General features: G+C 40.3%; 1 protein-coding gene across 3 annotated transcripts in view; it reads right to left on the bottom strand.

Moving 5' to 3' along the window:
* The window catches only part of LOC144781995 (RAS guanyl-releasing protein 4-like), a 426,385-nt gene that overhangs the window by 208,754 nt on the left and 190,116 nt on the right, over nt 1-27,515 (bottom strand). For all 3 annotated transcript variants that reach the window (XM_078661092.1, XM_078661093.1, XM_078661094.1), the window contains 3 exons: nt 9,780-9,911; nt 7,677-7,830; nt 1-12 (listed from right to left, as the gene is read on the bottom strand). The exon at nt 1-12 is cut by the window's left edge and continues 162 nt beyond it. In XM_078661092.1, coding sequence (XP_078517218.1) covers nt 1-12; nt 7,677-7,830; nt 9,780-9,911 — 298 coding nt within the window. The remainder of the gene's footprint in view (nt 13-7,676; nt 7,831-9,779; nt 9,912-27,515) is intronic.

Genomic DNA, 27,515 nt, shown 5'->3' with positions numbered 1-27,515 from the left:
GTAATCTGTGTACTACGGGAAAAAAAGCATCAGGAAAATATTGAACAAGAAGCTGCAAAGAGACCAACCACCCAGTGGAAGAAGAATATCTCTAAGACTAACTTTGTATCGCATAGAGGGCATTAAAACATTTCAAGAATAATATCACATAGAGCTCTTTAGGATACCTGGAGAATATGTAACACCAATACTCTTGAATTTACTATCTTTTGTACATGGTTACACAACTAGAACAGATTATATTTTTGTTTATGGTGCCATGGTTAATATTGACTGCCCTCTGAAACTGGAGCTATTGTAGTCTCTGATGATGTTCCTGCTATGTCTGATTTTAATTTTCACTCAGCTAGATACAAGAACAGAAGGTGGAGGTTTTTTTCAAGATTGAGGACCTGATTACGAGTTTGGTGGTAAGGGAACCGCTGTCGAAACAGCGTTGGAAACCCCGCTAACTAGTTGGCAGTCCACACGCTGTATTAAGAAGTTGGCAGTTTTCAGAACGAAAGAACGCCAGAACACTTCCGCCACCGTCATCCCTTCGCCGACCGCTTCAACAGCGGCATGGGGTAAGCAGCTAGCAGAGGGCAGTCCAGACAAGTTCACTCGCATCAGGATTACAAGTTGGCTTTCCGTTGAGCCGACCGTGGTGGGAAGACATCCTGCTTCGAGTCAGCAGAATTGAAGGAATTGGGGTTCATACTCACCCATTTAATTTTCTTCCCTTCAGTTTCCCATATGGATCTTTTCCTCCAGGGCCACCCTTCAAAGCAGCAGCTTGACCCTAAAGAAAACGACCCTGTTGGCGCCTAAATCCAGGTCCATTTTGCAGTACTTATCCTTTGACTGGACTGGGCACATATAGCCTGGACTACAGCAATGGGAAAGTACTGGTAGTAGGTATTTTTCACATGTCATACTTATGTGTACATTTAACACTTCTGCAGTCAAAATATACACCCCAGCATCGACACATGAAAGGGTATTCCCGGCCGTAAGAAACATTGCTGCTGGCCCAGCGGTGACATCACAATACAGTGGGCTGGAGACCGCTGCTGTGGCTATCTTCTTGGGAATACCATTACAGCAGTATGGCGGTAAGACCGCTGAACTCGTTATCAGGCCCTAAGTAAGAATGATACATTTATTAAAGCCTTTTCTATTTTTTACTATGGATTTATTTTTGCAATATCCAGTTTCTGATACTTCAGTTCAATTGACTTGCAATGCTTTTAAAGCATATTCCACAGATTTTGTAACAAGTTATGTGTCCTCCAAAAAGAAATCTAATGCCAAAATGGTGAGATTGATGGTATCAGAGATTAAGGGCCTGATTATGATGCTGGTCTGAGTTGCCTCCGACTGACATCTCTGTGGTTTTAGAACTTACGGACCTCAGGTCGCCGATCAGAAACCACATTTTCGATGAAACCGCAAATGGTGCAGTCGCAAACTCCCATTTCCTTATGGGAGCTTGTGCGGTGGTCAAAAACCGGACGCAGCACAAGCTCCAACAGAGAAATGGGAGTTGCTGTAAATCCCTGCACTGTGTACACGGTGCAGGGATTTACAGGTGGCACCATAGGTGCCCCCCCGGCCCACAACCGTAGGCTGTGGAGAGAAGGGGCCCTGCTAGGGCCCCCCAAAGTCGCTTTCCGACAGGTTTCCCATGTCGGAAAGCCTGACAGGGAAAGTCTGTCGGAAACCGACATAATAATCCCGACGGTGAAAACGCCGTCCGTAAGGGATTATGATTGGCTTCCGACTGGCCAACAGGCTCCTTGAGCCTGTCAGACGCCAGCCGGATTGACGGGCCGGTTTAAACTCTGACCACCTTCTTTGTAATAAGGCGTTCTGAGTTTAAACCATGGATGTCGGTCGGAAAGCGTCTGACCAGCGGTCGGCGGCTTTCCAACTGACATCCAAATGAGGCCCTAAGAATCTAGAATATGCTCACTATACATCTAACTTTCTAGACGCTGAAAAATGTAATTAGCGCCTATTTGAAATTTAATACAGTCTTCTTGGAGGTTGCTTCAGGGATATTGCCTAAGGCAGAAGCAACATTTTAGGGTGATTAAATAAAAACTATGAAATAAGTGGAAAATGTTAAGGTTAAGAAAGAAAAAGTTCACATAAAACTCAGAAGGGATGCTCAAGGTACAGCAGTGCATAACATTCCAGAGTTTCTTATTAATTTCCTAGATTTCTACGTTAAATGATACTCTTCTGAAGCTTACCCTGCTATGCAGGAGTTTTATGATTTTGTCATAAATATACTAAGACACACTGACCTTAAATCTGATTTTTCTATTCTTGAAAAAGATTTTATTTTGAATGAAACCATTAAAGCTATTTTGATTCTTTAAAAAGGAAAATCTCTAGGTCCTGACAGATTTCCTCATTGATAACTCTCAAACTTTGTCAATTATATATGATATTTTATTACCTAAGGATCTGCAAAAAGCATATTTCTAGAGGAAAGGGTTTGTTTAATGGCCAAAGATAGCAAAGACCCTTCATTTTGCAAGAATTACAGGCAGATCTTTTTGATAAACTTAGAATGTAAGATATTTAACATAATGCGGCTTTGGGATTGGAACTTTTCTCCCCAAGCGTATTTATATGGAACAATCTGGATATATTAAAGAACAACTTCCATCAGACAGAACTACAGTATTTTAAATGTAATTAGTAAGCCCTTTGCTGACTCTACCTCAATTATTTACAACAAGGGGTGGTGAGGGACAGAGTCTCTGAATTAAGCAGAATACTCCATCAGGATTCAAGCAAGCCGGGCCGAAGACGCCTGAAATGGCAGAAACCGGTCCCCCGGAAGCTTGTTTCCTTCCCAGTGTAAGAATTGGCTTTTGTAGTCTGGTCTGCCCTGTTCCCATGATGCACTGGGACAGGGACAGACTAATTTGCATACAGCCAGGTTCTGAAACTGGGATGGTGCAATGAGCTAAAAAACGGTGTTGGATCTAGTCCTGATCTCTTGACTGGGTGAGAGTACTCTGCTTAATTCAGAGACTCTGTCCATCACCACCCCTTGTTGTAAATTATTTTGTCCACCCTAAGCGTGGAAGGGTATACTCAGATGTGAGTCCCTTGCTCATTGCACCATCAGGATTCAAGCAAGCCGGGCCGAAGACGCCTGAAATGGCAGAAACCGGTCCCCGGAAGCTTGTTTCCTTCCCAGTGTAAGAATTGGCTTTTGTAGTCTGGTCTGCCCTGTTCCCATGATGCACTGGGACAGGGACAGACTAATTTGCATACAGCCAGGTTCTGAAACTGGGATGGTGCAATGAGCTAAAAAACGGTGTTGGATCTAGTCCTGATCTCTTGACTGGGTGAGAGTACTCTGCTTAATTCAGAGACTCTGTCCATCACCACCCCTTGTTGTAAATTATTTTGTCCACCCTAAGCGTGGAAGGGTATACTCAGATGTGAGTCCCTTGCTCATTGCACCATCAGGATTCAAGCAAGCCGGGCCGAAGACGCCTGAAATGGCAGAAACCGGTCCCCGGAAGCTTGTTTCCTTCCCAGTGTAAGAATTGGCTTTTGTAGTCTGGTCTGCCCTGTTCCCATGATGCACTGGGACAGGGACAGACTAATTTGCATACAGCCAGGTTCTGAAACTGGGATGGTGCAATGAGCTAAAAAACGGTGTTGGATCTAGTCCTGATCTCTTGACTGGGTGAGAGTACTCTGCTTAATTCAGAGACTCTGTCCATCACCACCCCTTGTTGTAAATTATTTTGTCCACCCTAAGCGTGGAAGGGTATACTCAGATGTGAGTCCCTTGCTCATTGCACCATCAGGATTCAAGCAAGCCGGGCCGAAGACGCCTGAAATGGCAGAAACCGGTCCCCGGAAGCTTGTTTCCTTCCCAGTGTAAGAATTGGCTTTTGTAGTCTGGTCTGCCCTGTTCCCATGATGCACTGGGACAGGGACAGACTAATTTGCATACAGCCAGGTTCTGAAACTGGGATGGTGCAATGAGCTAAAAAACGGTGTTGGATCTAGTCCTGATCTCTTGACTGGGTGAGAGTACTCTGCTTAATTCAGAGACTCTGTCCATCACCACCCCTTGTTGTAAATTATTTTGTCCACCCTAAGCGTGGAAGGGTATACTCAGATGTGAGTCCCTTGCTCATTGCACCATCAGGATTCAAGCAAGCCGGGCCGAAGACGCCTGAAATGGCAGAAACCGGTCCCCGGAAGCTTGTTTCCTTCCCAGTGTAAGAATTGGCTTTTGTAGTCTGGTCTGCCCTGTTCCCATGATGCACTGGGACAGGGACAGACTAATTTGCATACAGCCAGGTTCTGAAACTGGGATGGTGCAATGAGCTAAAAAACGGTGTTGGATCTAGTCCTGATCTCTTGACTGGGTGAGAGTACTCTGCTTAATTCAGAGACTCTGTCCATCACCACCCCTTGTTGTAAATTATTTTGTCCACCCTAAGCGTGGAAGGGTATACTCAGATGTGAGTCCCTTGCTCATTGCACCATCAGGATTCAAGCAAGCCGGGCCGAAGACGCCTGAAATGGCAGAAACCGGTCCCCGGAAGCTTGTTTCCTTCCCAGTGTAAGAATTGGCTTTTGTAGTCTGGTCTGCCCTGTTCCCATGATGCACTGGGACAGGGACAGACTAATTTGCATACAGCCAGGTTCTGAAACTGGGATGGTGCAATGAGCTAAAAAACGGTGTTGGATCTAGTCCTGATCTCTTGACTGGGTGAGAGTACTCTGCTTAATTCAGAGACTCTGTCCATCACCACCCCTTGTTGTAAATTATTTTGTCCACCCTAAGCGTGGAAGGGTATACTCAGATGTGAGTCCCTTGCTCATTGCACCATCAGGATTCAAGCAAGCCGGGCCGAAGACGCCTGAAATGGCAGAAACCGGTCCCCGGAAGCTTGTTTCCTTCCCAGTGTAAGAATTGGCTTTTGTAGTCTGGTCTGCCCTGTTCCCATGATGCACTGGGACAGGGACAGACTAATTTGCATACAGCCAGGTTCTGAAACTGGGATGGTGCAATGAGCTAAAAAACGGTGTTGGATCTAGTCCTGATCTCTTGACTGGGTGAGAGTACTCTGCTTAATTCAGAGACTCTGTCCATCACCACCCCTTGTTGTAAATGACTCTACCTCAATGGCTTCTATGCAAACAAAGCTTTGATAGAGTGGAGTGACCATTTATCTTTTTATAATATTGAATAGTTTGTTTGTAGTCTCAGATTTGTGCAAAATAATAGTGTTCTGTATCGTTCTCCTAAAGAATATGTCTTTATCAGTGTGACTTCTCCTTTTCTCTCCATTACTAGGAGAACAAGATAAGGCTGCCCCTCATCTCCACTATTTGTTATACTAGCCTTAGAACTTTTTGAAATATGTATAAAACAAAATGCTAAGATACAAGGCTTCTCCATGGGTAATTTAGCAATAGCCTTCTTGGTATATGTGGATGATATTATCCGCTATGTTGCAAACCTAGAGAATACTTTATCTGCCTTCTTTGAAGAGGTTAATGTTTTTCTAATTTATCAGAATGTAAACTCAATATTGCTAAATCAACTATTCTTTCACGTAACAAATTATATCTAAAAGGTATGTGTTCTGATTATAATTTGGAATGCAATAATATAAAAAATTCAATATTTAGGTGTTTGGTTCTCTAATATTAGAGATACAATTAAACGTAATTTGGAAGATATTAAGACTAAACTGGAAACATTAATAAATAAATTGTCCCCTCTTTGGGCCCAATTTTAATGCGGTTTGGAAAGCTTCCCAACCGAATGGGTTTGAGAATGGTTTCCAACCGGATCGGATCAGGTGAGTCAAACCGACCGAGTATGATGCATCCGGATGCTTCCAGATACGATTTGGTTGGACTCGCTTTGACTTCAATGGGAGCCTTTGTTCCAACTGAATGCATAGGCTCCCGTTGAAGAAAGGGGTGGCTGGGAATAACCGGGCACCCTGTGGCAGGCACCCCCTGGTGCCTGCCACACTGTGCATGGCTGGTAAGGGAAGACCCATAGATCGCCCCACGGAGCCGATTGAGAAGGCTCCAGGTGCAGGGGGGCCAACTACGGATCCCAAAGTCTGATTCCAACTGCTGATTCGAGTCAGACAGCACGATTCGGAAAGGCTGTCCAAATTCAGCATCGTACTCTGTCATTTGGAAACTTAGGGCCAGATGTAGGAGGCCATTTACCGACCGCTAACGGCCGAAATCGGCCGTTACCGACCGGTAAATGGGTATTTGTGATGTAGGGGCATCATTTTACAGATTCGGTAAATTTACCGACTCGGTAAATTTACCGAATCTGTAAAATACCGAATCTGTAATTTTACCGATTCGGTAAATCCAAGATGTAGGTAGCACTGTTTACAGTGCTACAGGCCTTCAGAATTCGGTATTTTACCACACAATCCTATTGTGTGGTAAAATACCGAATTCAGGTGTGCATGCACATCTGTGCATGCACACCTATGCCATGTGACAGACAGACATGCCCTTAGGGCATGTCTGTGTGCCACATGGCGCACATACCTGTATTTGGGGTGCTAGAGGGTGTCAAAGTGACACCCCCTGCACCCTTGCTGGAATCGGTATTTACCGAATCGGAAAATACCGATTCGGTATTGCCCATTGATTCCTATGGGCTTCAATGCCCATAGGAATCAATGGGCATTACAGAATCGGTATTTACAGAATCGGTAAATACCGAATCTTAACGATTCGGTATTTACCGATTCAGAAATACCTACATCCCCCCCCCCCCTCTATTTTACCACTTCTTAAATACCGAATCGGTAAAATTCGGTATTTAAGAAGTGGTAAAATAGAATTACCTACATCTAGCCCTTGGCCCGTAGAGACGTACAATTCTGCTCCATACGGCTTGGTCATTCCAAATGCTGTCGGGTTTGGATTGGATATTCCTAACGCCTAACTCGCATCATTCTCGGTCGTTTGGAAACCTTTCCAAGTCGGTTGGAAAGACATTCCCAATCCGATTTGGACAGAGAAAATGCTGTTAGGAGGCCTTCTAACCGCATCAGAATCAGGTCCTTTGTCTTTTTTATGGTGGGGCAGACTAGACACAAATAATATGATGCCAGGTCCTAGTATTTATCATATATATGCGCTTCATTAGACTACGGATATTCTTTTTTAAATCTATTGGCAAGTTACTCTGCAAATACTTACAGAAAATATGGGCACAAGAATCATGTTAGTTAAGGTGAAATATATTAAAAAGCAGGGGGTATTAAGTTTCCAGATTTTTACTCGTACCATTTCGTCTTTTCAAATCATTAGGCTTGGATGTGTTTTAATTATTCTCCTGAATTAACCAGTTTGTTTGGATATGGAGAAATATTTTATTTCTCCCATATTCAACAATGAAGTAGCATAGCTTTCACTTGTTCTCTTGTGCTTCCCATTTCGAATGCTGGCTTCTCAGAAAGAAAAATATGTAGAACTACAAAATACAGCACAACACAAAATTGAAGTAAATAATATGGTTATTTACTGGCAGCTATGGAAACAACATGGTATACACTAGGTACATCGATTGTTTCAAAATAAACAATCACTGCTTATTTCAAAGTTTTATATAATTTAACTAATTGTTCTTTAGCTCAGTATGCTGACTGCCTTACCGATATCCTGCAGAAGGATTTGAACTCCAGATAGCTGAGGTGGTTGGCCAGCTCGGTGGGCTCCAGGTGATCAAAGAGTAGGGACACTTTCCTCTTCTTGTTGCAGTTTGGGGTGGTCTGGCATGTCACCTTCGGTACCCATTCAGGCGCTTTGCTATTGGCATGGAGGGGAAAGAGAAGATGACATTTGCAAAACTGAGGTAAGATACTGTGCACACCTTCCAACAAACAATTAAAGGCAGACACTGGAAGAGGTAGAATTCATGGTCCCTCAGTGTAGATTGTGCCAGTGATTGAAGGAGGCACTCGTTTTTGGGGACCAGGATTTATTTTTCCTCATAAGACTATTATCAAGAGCAAGAACATGTAAGGCAGAAAAAGAAGAATGAGAAACAGGAGCTGGTGGAAGAACGAGGCAAGCAGGTGAATTAACCGAGGCAGCCTTGGAATTCGGCAGCCCTGACATTCAGCAGTACTAGCAGTGGGCTTCTAGAAAAATGTTGTGCCCTGCACTTAATTTTTGTGCAAATCAAGCACTGCACCAATACTCCCAGCAAGATAAATTCTATTATTGACCCACTTATTGTAAACAATGTCACTGAACAATGCAACCCACCACTGATCACAAGATTTTGGAGGTAAAGGAACTCTCACAAATGCGTGCTACATCTGATGTTTTAAACTGTAGATATTTTATTTATGGTACATTAATTATGAAACTGATTATTAATTACTTTTGTTATTTTACATGTATATTTTGTTTAATTTTCACAATTCTTTTTCATTTTAATTTACATTTTAATATTTTAGATTTTTGTTATTTTGTGTTAATGTTTTATATGTAGTTTAATGTATTATTTCATGGTTTTAATTAACATTTGGAACTGTTTTAGTAACATGTAACTCTTCAAAAGCCCAACACCTTCCCTATAGTTGCTTAGACTGAAGTGGGAATAATAAATCTAACCCCTCCGAGGACCAACCCTTTCCCTACTATTAATTAGACTGAAGTGGGAATAGTACACCTAACCCTTCTGAAGTACAACACTTTCCTTAATGTTGTTTGAACTGGAGTGAGAATAGTTAAGCTAACTCCTCTGAAATCTAATACCTTCCCCTCAAGTTCTTAAACTGGATGGGTAATGGCAAGTCTAACCCCTCTAAAATCCAACACTTTTCCTACTGTTGCTTAAACTGGAGTTGGGAATAGCAAATCTAACCCTCAGAAGTACAAAGCTTTCCTTACTGTTGGTTTCCAAGCATTTTAATTATTTGTTATAGTGATTTTTATTGTTATTTATAATTTTATTTTAAAATGTTTATGTTATTACTAGGGAATTTATTTTTACTATATTTGTTAGTTAATAAATATTTTACATATATTTTATTTATAATATTTATAAAAACATGTAAAATATTACAATATTAATATATGCTTAATTTTATTTTAATGGTACTTTTAATTTTCAAGTCATGTAATGTTACTTTATATATATATATGTTTGATGATGCTATATTTATTTTACTGTTAATTCTGAAAAACTTAATATTGTAAAAATTGTTGTTGAATTGTATATATATGTACACATGCTTATTTACAAATATAAAATATAAATATACATATAATTTAAACATATACTTTCAAATATTAAATAAAAGTGTTATTACATTGAAGAGTAAAATGTTTACAATACACTACTTTTAAGATAATATTTGTTTAATAAAAACACATATTGTCTGTTTTTGTTTGGCAGTTTTGTAAACAAGAATTTTGACACAACATTTTTCTAATTTACATTACACTATAAGTAAAGTGTCACAATATTTTTGACCATGATATTTCTGTATTTGGATATTTTATGGCCACAATATTCTTTCAGTAATACAAATATAGAAGAGTATCTTGATTCTCAGTATTTAAGGAAAGGGAACCCTCTGACTAACCATTACAAAGCTAAAATTCAATAATTCCTCCTAAAATCCACAAAAAAGGATTAAATGCAACTGTCTGGCTTTCAATAGCTGGGGTGTCATTGGGTGGTTCTGGTATAAGTGTCCTTTCAAGGCAGGCCCTCGGGATGTGTTGCTATTTTGTTTCCTTACATGCTGGAGGTGTCAATAAGCGTACATTCAAACTCCTCCCCTTGCTTCTTCACAGCCTCTTGGAAATTTGACATCACCTCCTGCAGCTTGGAGTCCCGCTTGAACATTTCAGCGAAGTGTCTGTACCAAAATCTGAAGAAAGAGAAGTGGACATACAGCAAGAGTGAAGTGAATGTAGGCATACTAAATACAGAGTGCTGAAATATAAGCATCAGGGCACATTATTTTGTTGAGTTTAGGTAGAAGAAACAGAGATGATAATACTCCCTAGAACTCAGAGCACATGATTATGGCTTGTGTAAACAACATACCGTTTGACTCAACACAGTGCATTGGGACCCCCATGCCAAATTTGCTCTGTGACTCACAGATGACAACTCTTGAAGATGGGAATTGGAGTTTTTTTTCACAGATCAAGTTACAGATAGTTCCATTCTTAAGTCACACTTTGATGGATATGTACATAATAGAACTCTACTCAGTCTCCCAATCCTGGGCAGTTTGTAACTACATGAAGCGTATATGATTTCTAATGTCATTTCCAAAAGCACTAGTTATATTTCATTATACTTTAAGTTTCACATACATTTTGAACTTATGACTGAGCTCATCCTGTCCACTTCACCTGGGGAAATACTGTTCAACAACGGACTATTAATAATATTACTCCAGGTGTTTAAATTAACCTTACACAATTCTCATCAAGTACAATAATACATTTCCCTATATTCCCAACAATAGTACCTAGTCTCGCAATGAGCCCTTAACTAACAATGTCTGGGCCTTGCCATCTCTGTTACTGGTAAAGTGAATGATATGAATCTAACTTGTTAAAGGAATATCTGGATGCGCATTGTAGAAGAGACTTAGCAGTAAAGGGAGTTGGGTGGTAATTTATAAACAGTCCGTGTTTGTATAATGGGTGCTTGTGCATGTTGAATCCTGTATGTGGTGCTGGTAAGCAAGCTTAAGAGGGGCAGCTTATACTGTAATATCCATGATTAACCAAACAGTGACTGCAGAGACAATACATGCTTTTTTAACGTGATTAAAAGTCTTTATTTGCAGTTGGGTGCATAAATTATGGTAAAGACAATTGAGGGGAATGCTAGGCTGCATTTTTAAAACAAGCTGGGGCCACATGCAGCCACAGTTGATGGGGGAATCAAAGGTTGTCCCAAACCTTACTCTTTCAGAAGATTATGGTTTTTAACACCACCATGTCTTTGACTTTTGGTCTCGTAACAAAATCCACCTTTCTGAGCAATGCACAAAAGGATACATAAGCTTCAAGGCAAGGTGCAAAGAGTTGTTTTTGGTGAAAACCTATTAATCCTATAGTCCTAGTGTTATAGGATCCGGAGATCATGCGGTCATCCTAATCCAAATGACTAGAAACTGGAAGGTTGTTTGATATAGGCAAACAAACGGCCATGTGGACACCCTGTAACAATTCAAATAAGTGTGATAGAAGCTGCTAGATGTTTTGTATCTGAACCAAGGTCAGAAGTAGGTAGGAAGTTGTGGAGTAATGGAAGAAAATACCTTTTCCATATTGAGAAATGTAATGCTTTCCAAGCTCATAAAATTTCCATAAAGAGCCTAATTGAGGCATAGGTCTTCAGTACTTCTAGGGGAACACACAGTCGCTTAAGTACATTCTGAGGTTTCAAGAGATTTGCTATATTTCACATTACAGTTTATTAGCTTATATTAAAGGGTCCCTGGATTGGTTTAGTATCAGTTGTCATCATACTGATATGTCAAAGACAAGAAGGAGCTTTAGAGGGTAAAGCTAGTCAATAGGTCGCCCTCCACTCAATATGCAACTACTACACAACAAGACCCAGACTCTAAATACACATGTAAAAATTCCACCCTTATTTAGGATATTTCGTTTGTTGCTTATTGTTTGCAGACTTTACTCCCCTTCTTAAATATTAAATGGGGTAGCCAAAATACCTGAGGGTAGTGCTAATATTCAAACAGTTGCCTGATTCTCATTCACAAGTAAAATACAGTTGTGAGACCAATCAAGTCACACTTAATCTCGTGTCCAACATATATAGTGCTAAACCGGAAAAAAGTGTGCAAGAGCGAGATGGCACCTCACGGGCGCACCACCAAACGGGGACCTGACTGGTACTCGCCAGGACAGCCCTGTTGTCATCATCGGTACCATCAAGCTCGAAGCAGAAAATAGTGTCCAAATACACAAAAGATTTGTGAAAAAGGTGCAGTGAACGTAAAGCAAAGAAGTGACCAATACAGTGTCAATCAAAACATTAAAACACTCATAACACAACACAGACAGTACAATTTTATTCAGTTTCTTGTGTTGTGTATGGAAGAATAAATAATTCTTTGCTTTACGTTCACTGCACCTTTTTCACAAATCTTTTGTGTATTTGGACACTATTTTCTGTTTCGAGCTTGATGGTACCGATGATGACAACAGGGCTGTCCTGGCGAGTACCAGTCAGGTCCCCGTTTGGTGGTGCGCCCGTGAGGTGCCATCTCGCTCTTGCACACTTTTTTCCGGTTTAGCACTATATATGTTGGACACGAGATTAAGTGTGACTTGATTGGTCTCACAACTGTATTTTACTTGTGAATGAGAATCAGGCAACTGTTTGAATAATAGCACTACCCTCAGGTATTTCGGCTACCCCATTTAATATTTAAGAAGGGGAGTAAAGTCTGCAAACAATAAGCAACAAACGAAATATCCTAAATAAGGGTGGAATTTTTACATGTGCATTTAGAGTCTGGGTCTTGTTGTGTAGTAGTATCATACTGATATGGCCAAATGCATTAAAAGAAATCCAGCAGAAGTCATGTCTCTAAAACTGCCAAAACAAGCACTGGCAAAGCAAATTGGTCTAGATTTGCCAATGCTTCTCGTTTGGCAAAGAAGCACAATGTTGTCACAGCCAATACTAGCAAAAGGTCATCTTGGTTTGTTATTTTCTATAATCCAAGAAGGCCAGCACACAGCGCTCTACAAATTATGCTGCTGTCATCTTGGAAATGTAGAAAATGTTTGATAATCTTGGGGTATTTTCTATACTTCAAAGACGGTCCTGCAGATGCTGCGTGGTGGTCATCTTGGAAGTACAGAAAATACCATTTCTAGTTTCACAAAGATTTTTTTTTATTGCAAAATAACCATCATGTTGAATCTAAACCCAGATGGCCTACTTGGGAGTACAGATAATAGACATCCAAGAGTTCCGGTCATAGCTTGCTTTGTCAACACTTGTAAAACTTCACTGCAAAGCCAACATCCTTTGTTGAACATCTCAGATTATTATTTTCAATACTTCCAAGATAGCCACCATGTTGCATATATATATACATGATGACCTTTAGAATATAGAAAGTAATTTTCCACAAGGGCAGCCCAACACATTTGGCTTTTCCAATGCAGGGATATCTTTACAAGTATTGACAAATCAAAAAGCGGCACTTACAACAAACACTGGGAAGAAAAGCAATGCAGTTGAGTGACGCAAGAAAGGCAGTGGCTGCAGCAATGCTGAGAATCAGTGAGAAAAGTATGACAACAGGGGTGGGGGGTGTGGCATCATCATGGGTATTAACTGAGAAGTTGACTTTTGGAGGTACACTGGTAAGAGAGACGGGAAAGGACAGATGACAACAAGAAAGTGTTGTCAATAAAGATTAAAATTAAAAGATGGAAGAGAGGGAGGGAGAAAAACAAGCAGGAGATGCACTCTCATTGTTCATTTAAGCCGAAGCAGGGAAAATACTACTCTTCTTGAATTCTTAAACTAAATGCCAGACACATTTGGTCCCATGGTCTTCAGGTTGGCCCACAGCAAGATGTGCATTCTAGATAATAAAGGGCATTATAGTGTCCATCCGACACCCTCCTTAGGTACACTTTTTTGTACAACCGCAAACATGCGGCTTCCAACACCTTTTTTTCTTACCCCTCCTTTTGGCAGAGAACTCTTCTGACTCTAAAGTGGTTTATCATGGTGAGACCTAAGAAGTCATGAATCTTGGACACTGAAAAGATAGAATAATGATACAACTGTCACATTCCACAGTGTGCTGGCTCTCTCCTGCTGGAGATACAACAGCTTCTTAAAGTTACATGAACTTAGAGTTTAGATAAGTCTGAGGAGTCACATTAGAACTGTTTATATTGTTGTTTTTATAACATAACAACCATCTTCTGGTTGGCTGGACGCTTAGGATCTGAGCTGTAACTTTACAAATTCAGACACTTCCTCAAACAGGAAAAAATGTAAATGGTGACTAGCAGTGCTGATACATTGCTGAGTTGAGAAAGAGGCTGGCTTTTCGAGTGCAGTTTCAGAATGGCTACACAAAACTTCACTGTGGGTAGGCAACTGTAGCCCATTTGGACCTCTAGGGTCCTCTGATTTGTTGTTGTGTGCCAGCATCACTGGTACAAACATTTACCGTTTCACATTCCTGTCTGTGCTCACCTATGGTTTACCAATGGGGGAGAACCACCCAGCTAGCCTTTTTCAGTATGTTACTATATTCTTGTCTGGCAAATTGGGCCTTGCTTTTCTGGTAATGACTGCATCCAAACAATCATGAAAACAGCCGTCCAAGATTAAATGGTAGTATCTATGTGGTTTTTTATGAGGATCTGGTGCTAACGTAGCCACCCAAGCCAAGCATCAACCAAGCTTTTCTAGTAGTACTTTAAGGGTGGTGAGAAGTGAGAAGCTCGGTTGAGGTATAACCTTTATGACTTCCTTCCACTCCGGTTTCCATTATAATTCACTTCTGACAGTCTGTTTAGTGATTATCAGTGGTATCTGCCAAAAGTCACTGTCCATGGTGAAAGGTTACAGCTTAGTGAAATACATCTTTTTAGTCTTCACATTGATATTCCCTCATTCTCAAGGTAAATGTAGGTCTGGCGTACCCTGATAGAACTGCCTTTATGCGTTGCTTGCAAAAACACTTGTGTACTACCACAATAACTCTTCTTCGAGGGTTCTCAAGTCTCCCACAGATCTTCAAATTTGTCGGTATCCAACTCCTGTCGTCCCTAATATCCGGACTGACAGAGAATCGATCGAGGACGGAGAACACCAGGAGGCTGATTAGTCCCGGCAGCAAACTCCGCTGCAAGTCTGAGGGGCACCGTTTGAATTTTATCAAGAAATTCTGCACATTGGCTACATTTATTCTGAAGAACACATTTGGAAGCTTTAGATGTGTTTCCTTAACAAATTCAGGGCATTACTGAAAGGCGATTCTCTGTCAGTCTGGATATGAGGGACGACAGGAGTTGGATACCGATGAATTTGAAGATCTGTGGGAGACTTGAGTACCCTTGAGAGATAGACTGTCCCTCTTTATAGTTAAGAAAGATAAGGGCGGCATCAGGAATATATGTCAATCTTGCTCCTTAAAGCATTGTGAGGAGCCTAGAGATATATTGAGTGAAGGAACAAGCTCCCCACTTAAACACCCAACACACCTAGCTTTTGATAAGACTGCTGGGAGACATCATTTATTGAGTCTGAAGAAGGTGGTTGGACCCTTTGATACCACCGAAACGCGTCACTTTCTGGTCTTTTGTTGTCCTGACACTATTTAGAAAAAAATTGTGATTTGGTGAACCTGATACTAATAGTGGTTGGAATCGTTATAATTATGTGTTAATGAAGAATGTGTTGTCTGTTCTTGAATCTATGTACAACATGCAACAAACTTATATAGACTGTTGTTTTTATTAGTCACAGAAAGACTGCATATTTTAAATAATTTTAATGCATTGAACAGATATATTTAATAAACATTTGTATATTGAATTTTTTTGGCTTCAACCGTTTTCTCTGATGAATGATTGACAGTTTGAATGTGGAAGTGAACAGTATGGTATGCTATTGAAAAATTCCAAAGGAAAATTGTTTCTGAATTAGGTATATTGTTATTGGAACATGGCTTTGTTCACTTCAACGAGAAGGTAAGGTCCAGTCTGTATTTTTCTGTCCATTTTTTAAACCTCCTTGGCTATGAAGAAAGTCTGTTGCTGCCTATACTGTTCACTCATTCTAAAAGGGTCATATCTGGTTTGGGTTTAGGTGGTCAAAGTTTGCAAAATCCAACTGTCTAGTTTTTCTTTTTAACTCTGCTAACCTTATGAAGGTGACAAAGTTGTAAAAATACGAGATGAAAAGTCAAACAAATAGGTTTTGTTGATAAAATACATTTTCTTTTTCAGCAAACACTCTCTCAAAAATGATTTTGCTAGAAAAATGGCCCACAAACACCATTTTAACAGAAATATTGCCCAAAAGTGAAGTTATGTGAAAGGGAGAACCTTTAAAACTTCCTAAAACTGCAAAACCTTTAGGAAAAATTAAATTATCACACACCCTTAGCCTTTGCCATTTGTTTCTGTTTATGGAAATGGTCTCAGCTCAATATAGAAGTCATTGGGGTTAGCTGAATGGAGCTCACCAATTCGAGTTAATGGCCTAGGTCAATATATTTCAGTGATCAAAAGTGGTACCTCACATCTTGACAATTTACAGGACATTTTACATTTTGAGTGAATCCTGTTTGAGATTTTCTTAACTATTTGTTTGTATTGGAGACTATTTCATTTTTTCCCCACTGGTTATGCCTTTAGTTTAAAATGAAAATATTACCTACTTGTAATCCTGGCTCTGCCTCTTAGGACTCTTCATGGAAGGTATAAATGTTTGAACAAGGGGGGCGTGGCTAAGGCGCCAAGGAAGATGGCCGCAATCCCGGAGAGCTCCGTTGCGACGTGAGGTGACGGGAGCTTCACCGGGCGACTTCTCTCTTCTCCGACTGCCGGACCAGCGCTAGAGAGCGTCGGAAGGTGCGCGGCGCATTTTCGTGTGTCCTCCAGTCCGCGAGCAGCTCTACTTACCGGTATTTCTCTTTCTGCAGTTCCTGACGGCTCGCTCGTCCTGCGGCCGCCATTTTGCGAGATGTACTGCGTTTGCGAGATGTGACTTCCTGCAATTCCTTGACATGTTGAATTTTTTACTATTCTGCATTGGATTTTGAAAATTGGCTACTTTTATTTGAATATTCTTCAGCTTTTGACCTCTCATGCTGTTTTAATAGCATGTTTAGTTCTCCCCTCAAGTTTCGGCCGCCATTTTGTTTTTGATGTTTTCCTCACTGTGCTTTCGAGGGATTATTATGCTTCTAATGGCCTCTTCCTGGTTCCTGTAGCCCTTGGTTTTGCTCCCTGCTGCTGTAATTCAGGCCCAGGCGTCCTTGTTGAGTTGCTGCTGAGTTTTCAGGACCTTTTATTGATATTTCTCCTCACTTTAGCGGCTGACTTGTGCTGGGCTCTCCTTTTCCACATAGTGCATTTTTCAATTGACTCTTCACTACAATGGCTACATCCCGCTCAAACCGTAATGCTCCTCTTCAACAACGCTGTGTCTCTCATGCACCTTTGGCGGATACTAATCCTTTCAATGTGTTGCAGGACTCATTTGATGATTCACACTCTGATTCTGCTAGCATCAAAGGCTCTAGTACTCCTAAGTCGCGCTCCACAAAGCCACTTTCCAAAGCTGTCTCTCCATCTTCGAATCTCAACTCAGGAAAGAGGTCTAAAGCTAATCCTCCTCCTCCTACAAGTATGTCCAGCGCAATTTCTATGGAACTTCTTTTGGAGGAGATTCGAGCCCTTCGGCCTTACATGTCAGAGACCAACTCCCGCCTCCAGAGTCTTGAGGATAATTGGTCTCACACACAGCAGAGAGTGGTGGATATTGAGGATTCCCTGGCTTCAGCTCAAACGGTCATTGTCCAGGTTCCTACTATGCAGAAAGAGATTGCTTCTCTCAAGCAGCAGGTTGAGAATTTGGAAAATAGAAATAGGCGCAATAACCTACGTATTTATGGCCTTGCCGAAAATCTTGAGGGGTCCACTCCAATTTCATTTTTTCAATCTTTTCTTCCCACTCTCCTCAATATTCCACCTTCGCCTCCTTTGAATATTCAACGTGCTCACCGTCTGGGTCCAGTCTCTCATTCAGCAAATGTCTCCACTTCCGTAATACCTAGAGGTGTCATACTGTACTTTCTAGAATATACTGACCTCCTTCGAGTCCTTCATGCTGCCAGACAAAAAGGAAAAATTTCATACCATGGCTCTAACCTGTTCTTTGCTCAGGACTATGCTAAAGCTACTGCAGACCGTCGTAAACGATTTTTGGACATGAGACCTGCTTTACGGGCCCTCAATGCCCGCTACGGACTCTTTCATCCTTGCATCTTTAGGGTCACTTATAATAACAAGACGACATCTTATGAAGATCCTGTTCGCTTGCAGCAGTTCCTGGATTCCTGTCACGCCGAAACGATGGACATTCCGCAACCATGATTTTTGTTGCCTTTCTTGTTTTTTCCTGTGATGTTCCCTCTATTTCCTAATGTTGGTTGTTCTGTGCAATTGTCATGTAGCTAATGTGTTTTATCTCCTATTTTGTTCTCATATTTGTTATTTTTTCTCTCCCCTATTCCTTTAGTTGCTGGTCTTGTGGTCCTTACGATTTGTTATCCGTTTATTCCTCCTCATTTGCCCGGTGGTTCCTTCCCTTGCCGCGTCTCCGTGGAGTCTTCGGTCCATTGTGCTCCCTTCCTTTATGGCTCCTCCATCCCCAGTTCTCTTGTATTTGTACGGTATGTGTTTTATTATCACATTGATTATTGTTTTTATCTTCTTTTTGTACTCACTTTTTCCTCTTTTTCCTCTCCTTCTTCTCCTTTCTCCTCTTTTCTTCTCTTCATTTTCTTCTTTCTTATATCTTCATATATTGCGTCTTCCCTTTTCTCTTTTCTCAGCTTTCAGCAGTTCCTTGTACTTCTTCTCCCTTTTCTTCATTTGCTGCACTGTTACTTTTATGCATGATTATTTATATATTTCGGATGTTTTTTAGACTTTTAAATGGCAATTAATATTATCTCTTGGAATGTTAAAGGTTTGGGGTCTCCTATCAAGAGACAACGTGTTCTTTCTCACTTAGCTCATTTGAAAGCAGATATAGTGTTGTTACAAGAAATACATGTCAAAGATGTTGAAGTTTCTAAACTACGACGTAATTGGGTGGGTCATGTCTTTGCTTCTCCGGGGACGGGAAAGCGTAATGGGGTTGCTATTTTGACTCATAAACGTTTGAATGTTCAACTTGTTCAACAAGATAATGATACGGAGGGCAGATGGGTTGTTACATCATTACTGGTCAACAAAATTCCTCTCACCATTTTTAATGTATATGCCCCTACCATTCCTGATAAGTTGTTCTGGCCACAAATTCTCTCCTCCACGATGCAGTATACTGATGATTATTTTATTTTTGGTGGAGATTGTAACACGATTATGGATCCTTTCCTGGATCGTAGATCCCACTCCCGATTTTCCCCGTCTCCAATCCATACTCAATTCACCTCCTTTATTGACCAACGATCCCTGGTTGATTCATGGCGACTCTGTCACCCTACCCTACAAGAATACACGTATTTTTCTCCAGTCCATTCTTCCCAATCCCGTATAGATTATCTTTTTATTTCCAAAGCTCTCTCTCAACTCATTACTCACTCAGATATAGGTTCCATTTTAATCTCCGATCATGCCCCGGTTACCCTTCAGCTTGATTTACTTCCTCCTAGTAGGGGACTAAGCGATGGAGATTCAACAATTCCCTACTCCTCGACACTACATTCTCTACCTCCTACCTTCAATTTGCCTCCCTTTTCTTTAAAGAGAACGAATCCCCTCAGACCTCCCCCCAACTGGTATGGGACACATTTAAGGCTGCCTCTAGAGATTTCATCATTTCCTATGTTGCCAAGAAGAGACGTCTACACACACAGTCTATTTCTACGCTTACCGCTCGTATTAAACATTTGGAAAAAGTATATTACTCCTCCAAATCTCAATTTGATCTTAATAATCTTGTCTCCGCCAAATTATCCTTCAATAAGTTATCCACCGAATCTGCGAATTTAATTTTACTTAAAGCCAGTGCTAAGTACTATTCCTCTCAGAATAAAGCTGGTAATATGTTGGCGAATTATCTTAAAGTTAAGAAAGAACGCACCAAAATTGAATCGATTGTCTCTTCCACTAATACTATTCTTCATAAGGATGAAGATATTCTGGGTGAATTTTCTAATTTTTATCAGAGTCTTTACACTCCTGAGTCTCCCCCTGTCCCCTCAGTCATTGATCATTACTTATCTTCTATTCCTTCTCCTTCCGTGTCTGATGTAGATTTTTCCTCTTTAGACAAAGACATTACGTCTATAGATATTTTAGAAGCCATTCGTGTCCTTAAAAGGGGGAAAGCTCCAGGTCCAGATGGTTTCTCTATTGAATTTTATTCTCATTTTTCTGCTTTTCTTGTTCCTAAGTTATTTCAATTATTTTCTTTCTTTATTTCTTCCCAAAAGTCTGCAGGTTCTTTTCAGGAAGCACTGATTTGCCTTCTCCCCAAGGATAATAAGGATCATACTTTATGTAAAAATTATAGGCCTATTTCTTTGATTAACCTTGATTATAAAATTTTTGCAAAAATTTTAGCTTTACGTTTAGACAAAATTTTACCTCAACTTATTGGTAAGGAACAGTGTGGATTTATCAAAGGTCGACATCTATCAGATAACACACGGTTATTTTTTGATGTCCTTACTAAATCGCACACTTCCCCTCATTCTTTGGCTGCTATAGCTTTAGATGCTGAAAAGGCTTTTGACAGAGTTAACTGGCCCTTCCTTTTATCCTCTCTTAAATGGTTTGGTTTTGGGTCGCAGTTCCTTTCTTACGTTTCTTTGTTATATTCTTTTCCTAGGTCTTTTATTTTTGCTAATGGCCTTGTTTCCTCTTCTTTTCCTTTATTTCGTGGAGTTCGTCAAGGCTGTCCTCTTTCACCCCTTCTTTTTATTCTTGCTTTAGAACCTTTCCTAACAAAAATCCGACTCAATGCAAATATTTCAGGTTTCTCGTATGGAGATAAACAAATAAAGTTGTCCACCTATGCTGATGACATTCTTCTTTTTATTTCTAATCCTCAAGTTTCTGTTCCTGCGTTCCTCTCTGAAGTCTCTGATTTTGCAACCGTCTCAGGGTATAAACTAAATGTCGATAAATGCGAGATTCTTCCCCTTAACAAATTCTGTTTTCATTCGGATTTTTTGATATCTTCTTTTCATTGGAATCCCTCTAAGATTAAATATTTAGGCCTTTGGTTCGCCCCATCCATTAAAGAAACAGTGGCTCTTAATATTAAGCATTTACATACTACTCTCACAGATTCTACGTCACGATGGCATCCGCTATTTTTATCTTGGTGGGGAAGGTTAGACTCAATTAAAATGATGCTGGTTCCTATTATTTTATTTTTTCTTTCTAATCTCCCTGTTAATATTCCAAAATCTTGTTTTAAAACTATTTATTCTATTTTATCCCGTTTTTTATGGCAAAATAAAAGAGCTAGAATGTCGTTTTCTAAACTTCGCCGCCCCAAACATTTGGGAGGTGTTAATTTTCCCGATTTTTCCTCTTACCATACTTCCTTTTTTCTTTCTCACTCAGTTTCCTTGCTGTCTCCTACTTTACTTGATGATACTTCTCTTCCCTTGTGGGTTGATGTTGAATCCACCTTTTTTCATCCCTTTTCGTTTAAAGAGTTTATTTCTTTGCCCCGTATCCCAAAGCAGTTGTCTCTACCTACTCCTACGACCTCCAGGAAACTTTTTCTTCCATTGTTTCAGACTACCCTTGATAGCCAATCGCGTTTTTTACAGTCTCCTCTTTGGTATAATCCTCTTATTAAGATCAAAAATAGGACTTTTTTCTGGAAGGCATGGTATGATCAAGGGCTTTTTTGGGTGCATCAAGTTTTTCAACATGGTACTTGTATCCCTTTCCCTATTCTTCAGCATCGTTTCTCTCTTCCTCCTTCCTTCCTCTCCAAATTCACTCTTTTGACTGCTGCGATTCAACTAGGTTATGACTCCCTTCCCTCCTCTAATTCTTGTTCTTCCTCTTCTTCTCCTCTTACACTCTCTTTTCTCTTATCCTCATCTTCCGCTTCGCAGATTTATAAAAAATTACATGAATCGTCTCCTACCCGAGATAAATCAACCGTTGAACTAGCATGGGAATCAGATTTAGGTGAAACGTTCTCTACCTCCTTGTGGCAAAATATATGGAATAAAATACGGAAATCCTCTAGAGCAGCCAACACTACCCAAACTTTATTTTTTCTTTATAATCGTCTTATGCTCACTCCTGCACGATTACATAAAGTGGATTCCTCTATTCCCTCTATATGCTGGTCTTGTATGGAACCAAGATCGGATCTCAAACACATGCTTTTCCTCTGCCCCCTTGTTCGTGCATTTTGGTCCAAGGTTTGGAAACAAATTAATAATATTTTTTCTACTAATTTTCCTTTTTCCTCTACAAATGTTTTCCTGGGTAGCCTTTCCGACATATGGTCCTCCTCTCCCTTCAACACCTCTATTATTGATCTCCTTCTAGCGATAGCTTTCCAACAAATCACCAAAGCGTGGAAAGATACATCATCCATATCCTATCAGGCTTGGTGGTATGGTGTTTGTTTTAACCATAGATTAGATAGAGCTTATGTTTATCCTATTATAATTGCTATCAAACGTGATTTATTGTGGTTGCCTATCACCTCTTTCTTAGACTCCTCAGCTGCATCCTCTACACTTCATTCCCCTCGTACTGAGGAAGTGCCCAAACCCCCTTGAAATGTTTCTTGCTTGCTTTTTTATTACGTTCTCAACTCGTTTCATTGTTTCCTATAGTTAAAATGGTTACGCTTATTTTATAATGACGTACTTTGAATACTGCAATTGTATTTTCTTTGCTGTCTTTTTGCCTTTTTCCCCTTTTTTCCTTCCCCTTCTCCCTTCCTTTCTTTCTTTCCCTCTCCCCCTTTTCTCTCTTTCATTCCTCTTTCTCTTATAAAATTTATCTAGCTTGCTTGAGTTGTTTCATATCACATTTGTTATTTCTTGTACGAGCTGCATTCTTATACCCAATAAAATTCTCTTTAAACTAAAAATAAATGTTTGAACAATTCACCACTGGATGCGCTTACGCTGGACCACTTTTCATAGATGTATTGTCCATTAAATTACCACACAGACTGTCATTGTCGATCTGTTGTTATGACTTAGACTGATGGACTCCAAATAATTAGTTTCAAGCCTATATTTAGAATCTGATGTGCAAGAAAGGGTGAAAATGAATAGCGAGAAGGAAGAAAAGCACCCCAGTAGGCTCACAGTAAAAACTGTAACAAAGCAACCTTACTCTCTAAGACTCCACGAGCTTCCCCACAATGTACTGTAGTAGAAGATGAATAAGAGGGCCAGTTCTTATTTACAGCCAGCTGCATGCTGTATCTTTTGTCCAAGACCCAGTCCTATACTGCTGGGGAGGTGGGTGGATGAAATATCACTTCAATTAACTTTCCTACAATGCAGAACTAGGCCTAGAAGTAATAACTTTTCTGCTGATTCATAGGATCTTCATTGATAGTCATAAAAATCAGAACAGAGTAGCAAACTACTTTTATTGTCTTAAAGGTGGCTGTTGGCCAGCAGGAAAAAACAGAACCAACAGCAACCTTGAGTGTAATGAGTATACTTTGAGAAATAGAGTTTCTCTATTTAAAGAATTTCTCAGAGTTTCCTGGCCCATTTTATTATCAGCCTGAGTGTCTCAATCTATACAGTAGTGTCAAGTGGATCAAGTTACATGTTACTGCTTTGCAGATGTCAGTAATTGCTATATTTCTAATCCATGTTGGAGTGGATGCTTTTCCTCTGGTAGAGTGAGCATTAGACTTTCCAAGAAGAGGCTTGTTTGCTAATTAATAGCATACAGTGATGCAAATTACTAGCCATTTAGTAATAGATTGTTTGGATGTTGCTAGACCATAATTTGGGCATACTTTACAAAAAGCGATTTAGTTTTACATAGATAGAAACAAAGACTCTTCTGTCTAGTCGGCGCATTCTACTGCTTTGGGTGGACAGTGAAAGAAACTGGGCAGAGTAATAGTTTGATTAATGTTAAAGTCAGAAACAACCTTCGGAAGGAATGACGGATATGTCCTTGTTAGCGTGGCAGACAGTGTAATGCTCTACAGCTGATCAAGCTGTCACTCACCCTCCTTCCAAGCAAAGGTGATGGCAACCAGAAGAGCTGCTCTCGAGGAGAGGGGCTGGGATGTCGCCTTGTGTATCAGCTCAAAAGGAGAGCCCATCAGTTTTGACAGAACAATGTTAAGCTTCCATGGTGGAGAAGGTTATCTTTATGTGGAAAACACTTTCTTGAGTCCTTCCAAAAAGTCTTGAATGGCAGGGCATTTAAAAAAAACGTAAATTTGGAGGTTTTCTGTAGGCTTTAATAGCAGACAGATGAACTTTTTTATTGATGAGAACTGAAGCTTGGCTACAGCCAAGTAAGGCAGATAAGGTAAAACAACTAGACTCCAGTAATATATATATTATGCCGGTAAAATTTGCGTACTTTTGGGAATTTCACATTATGCTGGTTACCAAATTCCTGAAATTATGTCATTTCACATAATTACGTGTGATTCAGGGTAAAAATGTATCAGGAACAGAAAGAAAGCAGCTGTTCACGATTCGTTTCTTAAATGCATCCTCATGTCAAAAACTGACGTGAGGAAGCATTTTGCCCCCAAAAGTGCAAATTTGTGTATGTACATGTAATTTCATGTACTATTGCTGCAATTTCACATACTTATGCATAAGAAAACTACACACATTGTGCACTCTTAAAATAAAATGTTATTGCCAGGTGATTGGATTATGTCCATTATTCTGACACCATCTTAAGGATCTCTTCCATTTCATGGCCCAACATTCTAGTAGAGGGACGTTTTGCTTCTTTTAAACACTCCGAACAAGCCAATGGTAGATTTCACTGTCCATACTTTCTGACCTTGAGATCCATGCAGCCATATTCAACGATTTTATAGTTGGGTGTTGAATTTGCCCATGATGCCTGGGCAGCAGATCTGACTTGCACGGAAGACTACAGTATGGTCTGATGGATATCTGTAAAAGATCCACATACCACTATTGCCTTGGCCATTCTGGGCGCTGGTAAGATAATTATTTCTGAACATCTCAGTTGTTTCTGTATTAATGAAGGGATAACTGGAATTGGTTGAAAAGCTTAAAAGTGGTCTTGACCAACTGATCAAAAGGGCATTTTCTAGAGTGGTTTCGATAGCCTAGATCTCTCCTTTTTCTGTTTTGTGCCATTGTGAAGAGGCCTATTGAAGACTCTCCCCATGCTTCAAAGATGTTGTTTATAACGCACTTGCGAGACTCTTGGTAATAGCAACTGACAAAGTCTGCTTGCTGATTCATTGTCCCTGGAATGGTCCCCACTATTAGGGTCAGTTTCCTGGCTTTAGCCCAGTGCCACATTGTCTGTGCTTCCTTGTTTAGGTATGCATGCTGGTGGTAATGTGCGTTTGACTCTGTATGACTGTCGTCTTCAGGGACGGAAGAAAAGCCTTAAAGGCTAGGTGAATTATTTTTTGTTCCCATTAATTTGTGTGGTATGAAGATTCCTTGAATTCCACTGCCTTTTTAAACTGACAGGTGTCTAAGATGGGCTCTCCATTCTGACCCAGAAACATCTGTCATTATCACTTCTGACAATAGCTTTGAAAAGCAACTCTTTTGCACCACCAATGTACTAGAGATTGTCTTGCTGAAGCAGAAAAGATATGTTTGTTCTCCCACTTGTTGTTCTTCTAACCTCCTGACACCATAGATCCTCTAGCCATTGCTGCAGGGATCTCATGTACAACCTTGCATTTAGGACAGTGTAAATATATGATGCCATAGAACCTAGAAGGGAGGAGATTTTTAAGGCTGCGGAGTTCGAGGTGTCCCACAGCAGATTGCATTTGTTCCGAAATGTACACTCTTTCTTTTATGGTGTCTATCATGGCAACTAAATAAGACCAGTGCAAAGATTGATTTTTGATGGTTGATCTGAAGACATAATCCGCTTAGCAGCTCTGAAAGTGTTCCAAAATCCAGCTTCACGTTTACCAGACTGAGTTGTTTGTTAGTAATTTCTCTAGGTAAAGTCAGATAAATATTCCTTTTCTTTACAGATAACCTAGCACTGCTACAATACATTTTGAAAATGTGCAAAAAAAACACTTGAGGCTGAATGACAGAAATGTATACTTACAGTTATTGTTCCCTACCATGAATACGAGTAATGTTCTGTGATGCTCCACTACCGGAATGTGGAAATAGGCATCGTGCATATCTATTGCAGACATCCAGGCACACATGCATTGTATCCCAGAAGAGGTTAGCTCTGATGCAAGGCTAGCATCCGAAACGTCTCCTTGATAAACTTGCTCGGGAACCATGAATCTAATATTGGTCTGTACTTGTCTTTTGGACCTTTTTCCAAACCAAGGAGTCTATTTCTTGGCCTTTCTAATGAGAATGAATTGGCTCTACTGTGTGTTTGTTTAATAAGATAGACATTTTATTACTGAGGATGGAGATCTGGTGCTTTAATGTTGATTTTTGAGGAACAGTCAGTCAAATGGCTTTTAAATGTAGAACGCATCCATAAGACAATATTTAGCACCCACTTGTGCATTGTGACTGAAGCGAGGAGATTGAACAATGAGTTGAAATCACCTCTAATCTTCTGCCTTGTATTGCTGCTTGAAAAAACTATTTCTACCTTCAAGGCGCACTGCCTTCAGGGTCTCCACCACATTCTTAATTTTCGGCATTTCATCTTTAATGTGTTGGACAAACAAGGCAGAGTGTGAAAATGGGAGGTCCATTATTTTTAGTTGTGCCTCTGGCTTTAACACAGAACGAGGATTCAGTAGGATCTATGGGTGGACATCCCATGACAATATCCAGTGACAACGATTTATGCAAAATCGACTGCACCATTATTAATTGGGCTGTATACCAGCTACCTTTCATGCAGCATTCCTGCACAATACTCTTGGCAATGTTTAGGAAAGTCTGTGATAAAACTTCTCATGCTATCACTGATTTTCCTTTAATATCTCCCTAGCAGAGCCATTGTGCTGGCATTTTAAGGTGGGTAGGTGCTGTCCCACTTACCTTCCTGCCGGTAGCATCTAGTAGCTTGTTTTCTCACTCTGGAGGGGTAGTAGTCTCCGGGGCTGAGGCATGCCTGTGTCTCACAAAAGTCATTAGCGGAGAATCAGGCTTCAGTTCAGATTTAAGAATTTCATGAAGAAGGAGACCTGTGAGGAGACATTGGAGTCTATCTTTTCTTCCTTTGTGGAGACAGACGTTGGTCTTAATAACAATCTGGTAGGTGCTGCAAGAGCTGAAAATGGATCTGTACTAGGCCCTCACAAAGGATTGTTGATCTTATTAGTCTGAAAGTTAGTGAATGTAAATCAGGAGTGATAGGATGAGGCACAGTTTACAAGACACTGAATGGCATTCTACTCCCTTTTTCGGAGTGGGAGATAACAAAAAGGTGGAAAACATGGTGTTAAATCAGAAAACATGCCTATTTCCTGAGGAGATGAAAACCTCAGCGAATACAGAGACGATGTTGAGATACGTGATATTATTGATGACAAAGGTGTAGCAACCATTATTATTGACATTGTAAAT

Source organism: Lissotriton helveticus, chromosome 9 (genome assembly GCF_964261635.1).
Source record: "Lissotriton helveticus chromosome 9, aLisHel1.1, whole genome shotgun sequence".
NCBI lineage: Eukaryota > Metazoa > Chordata > Amphibia > Caudata > Salamandridae > Lissotriton > Lissotriton helveticus.
The sequence above is the reverse complement of the archived record's forward strand: the minus strand, read 5'-3'. Positions and strand labels throughout refer to the sequence as shown.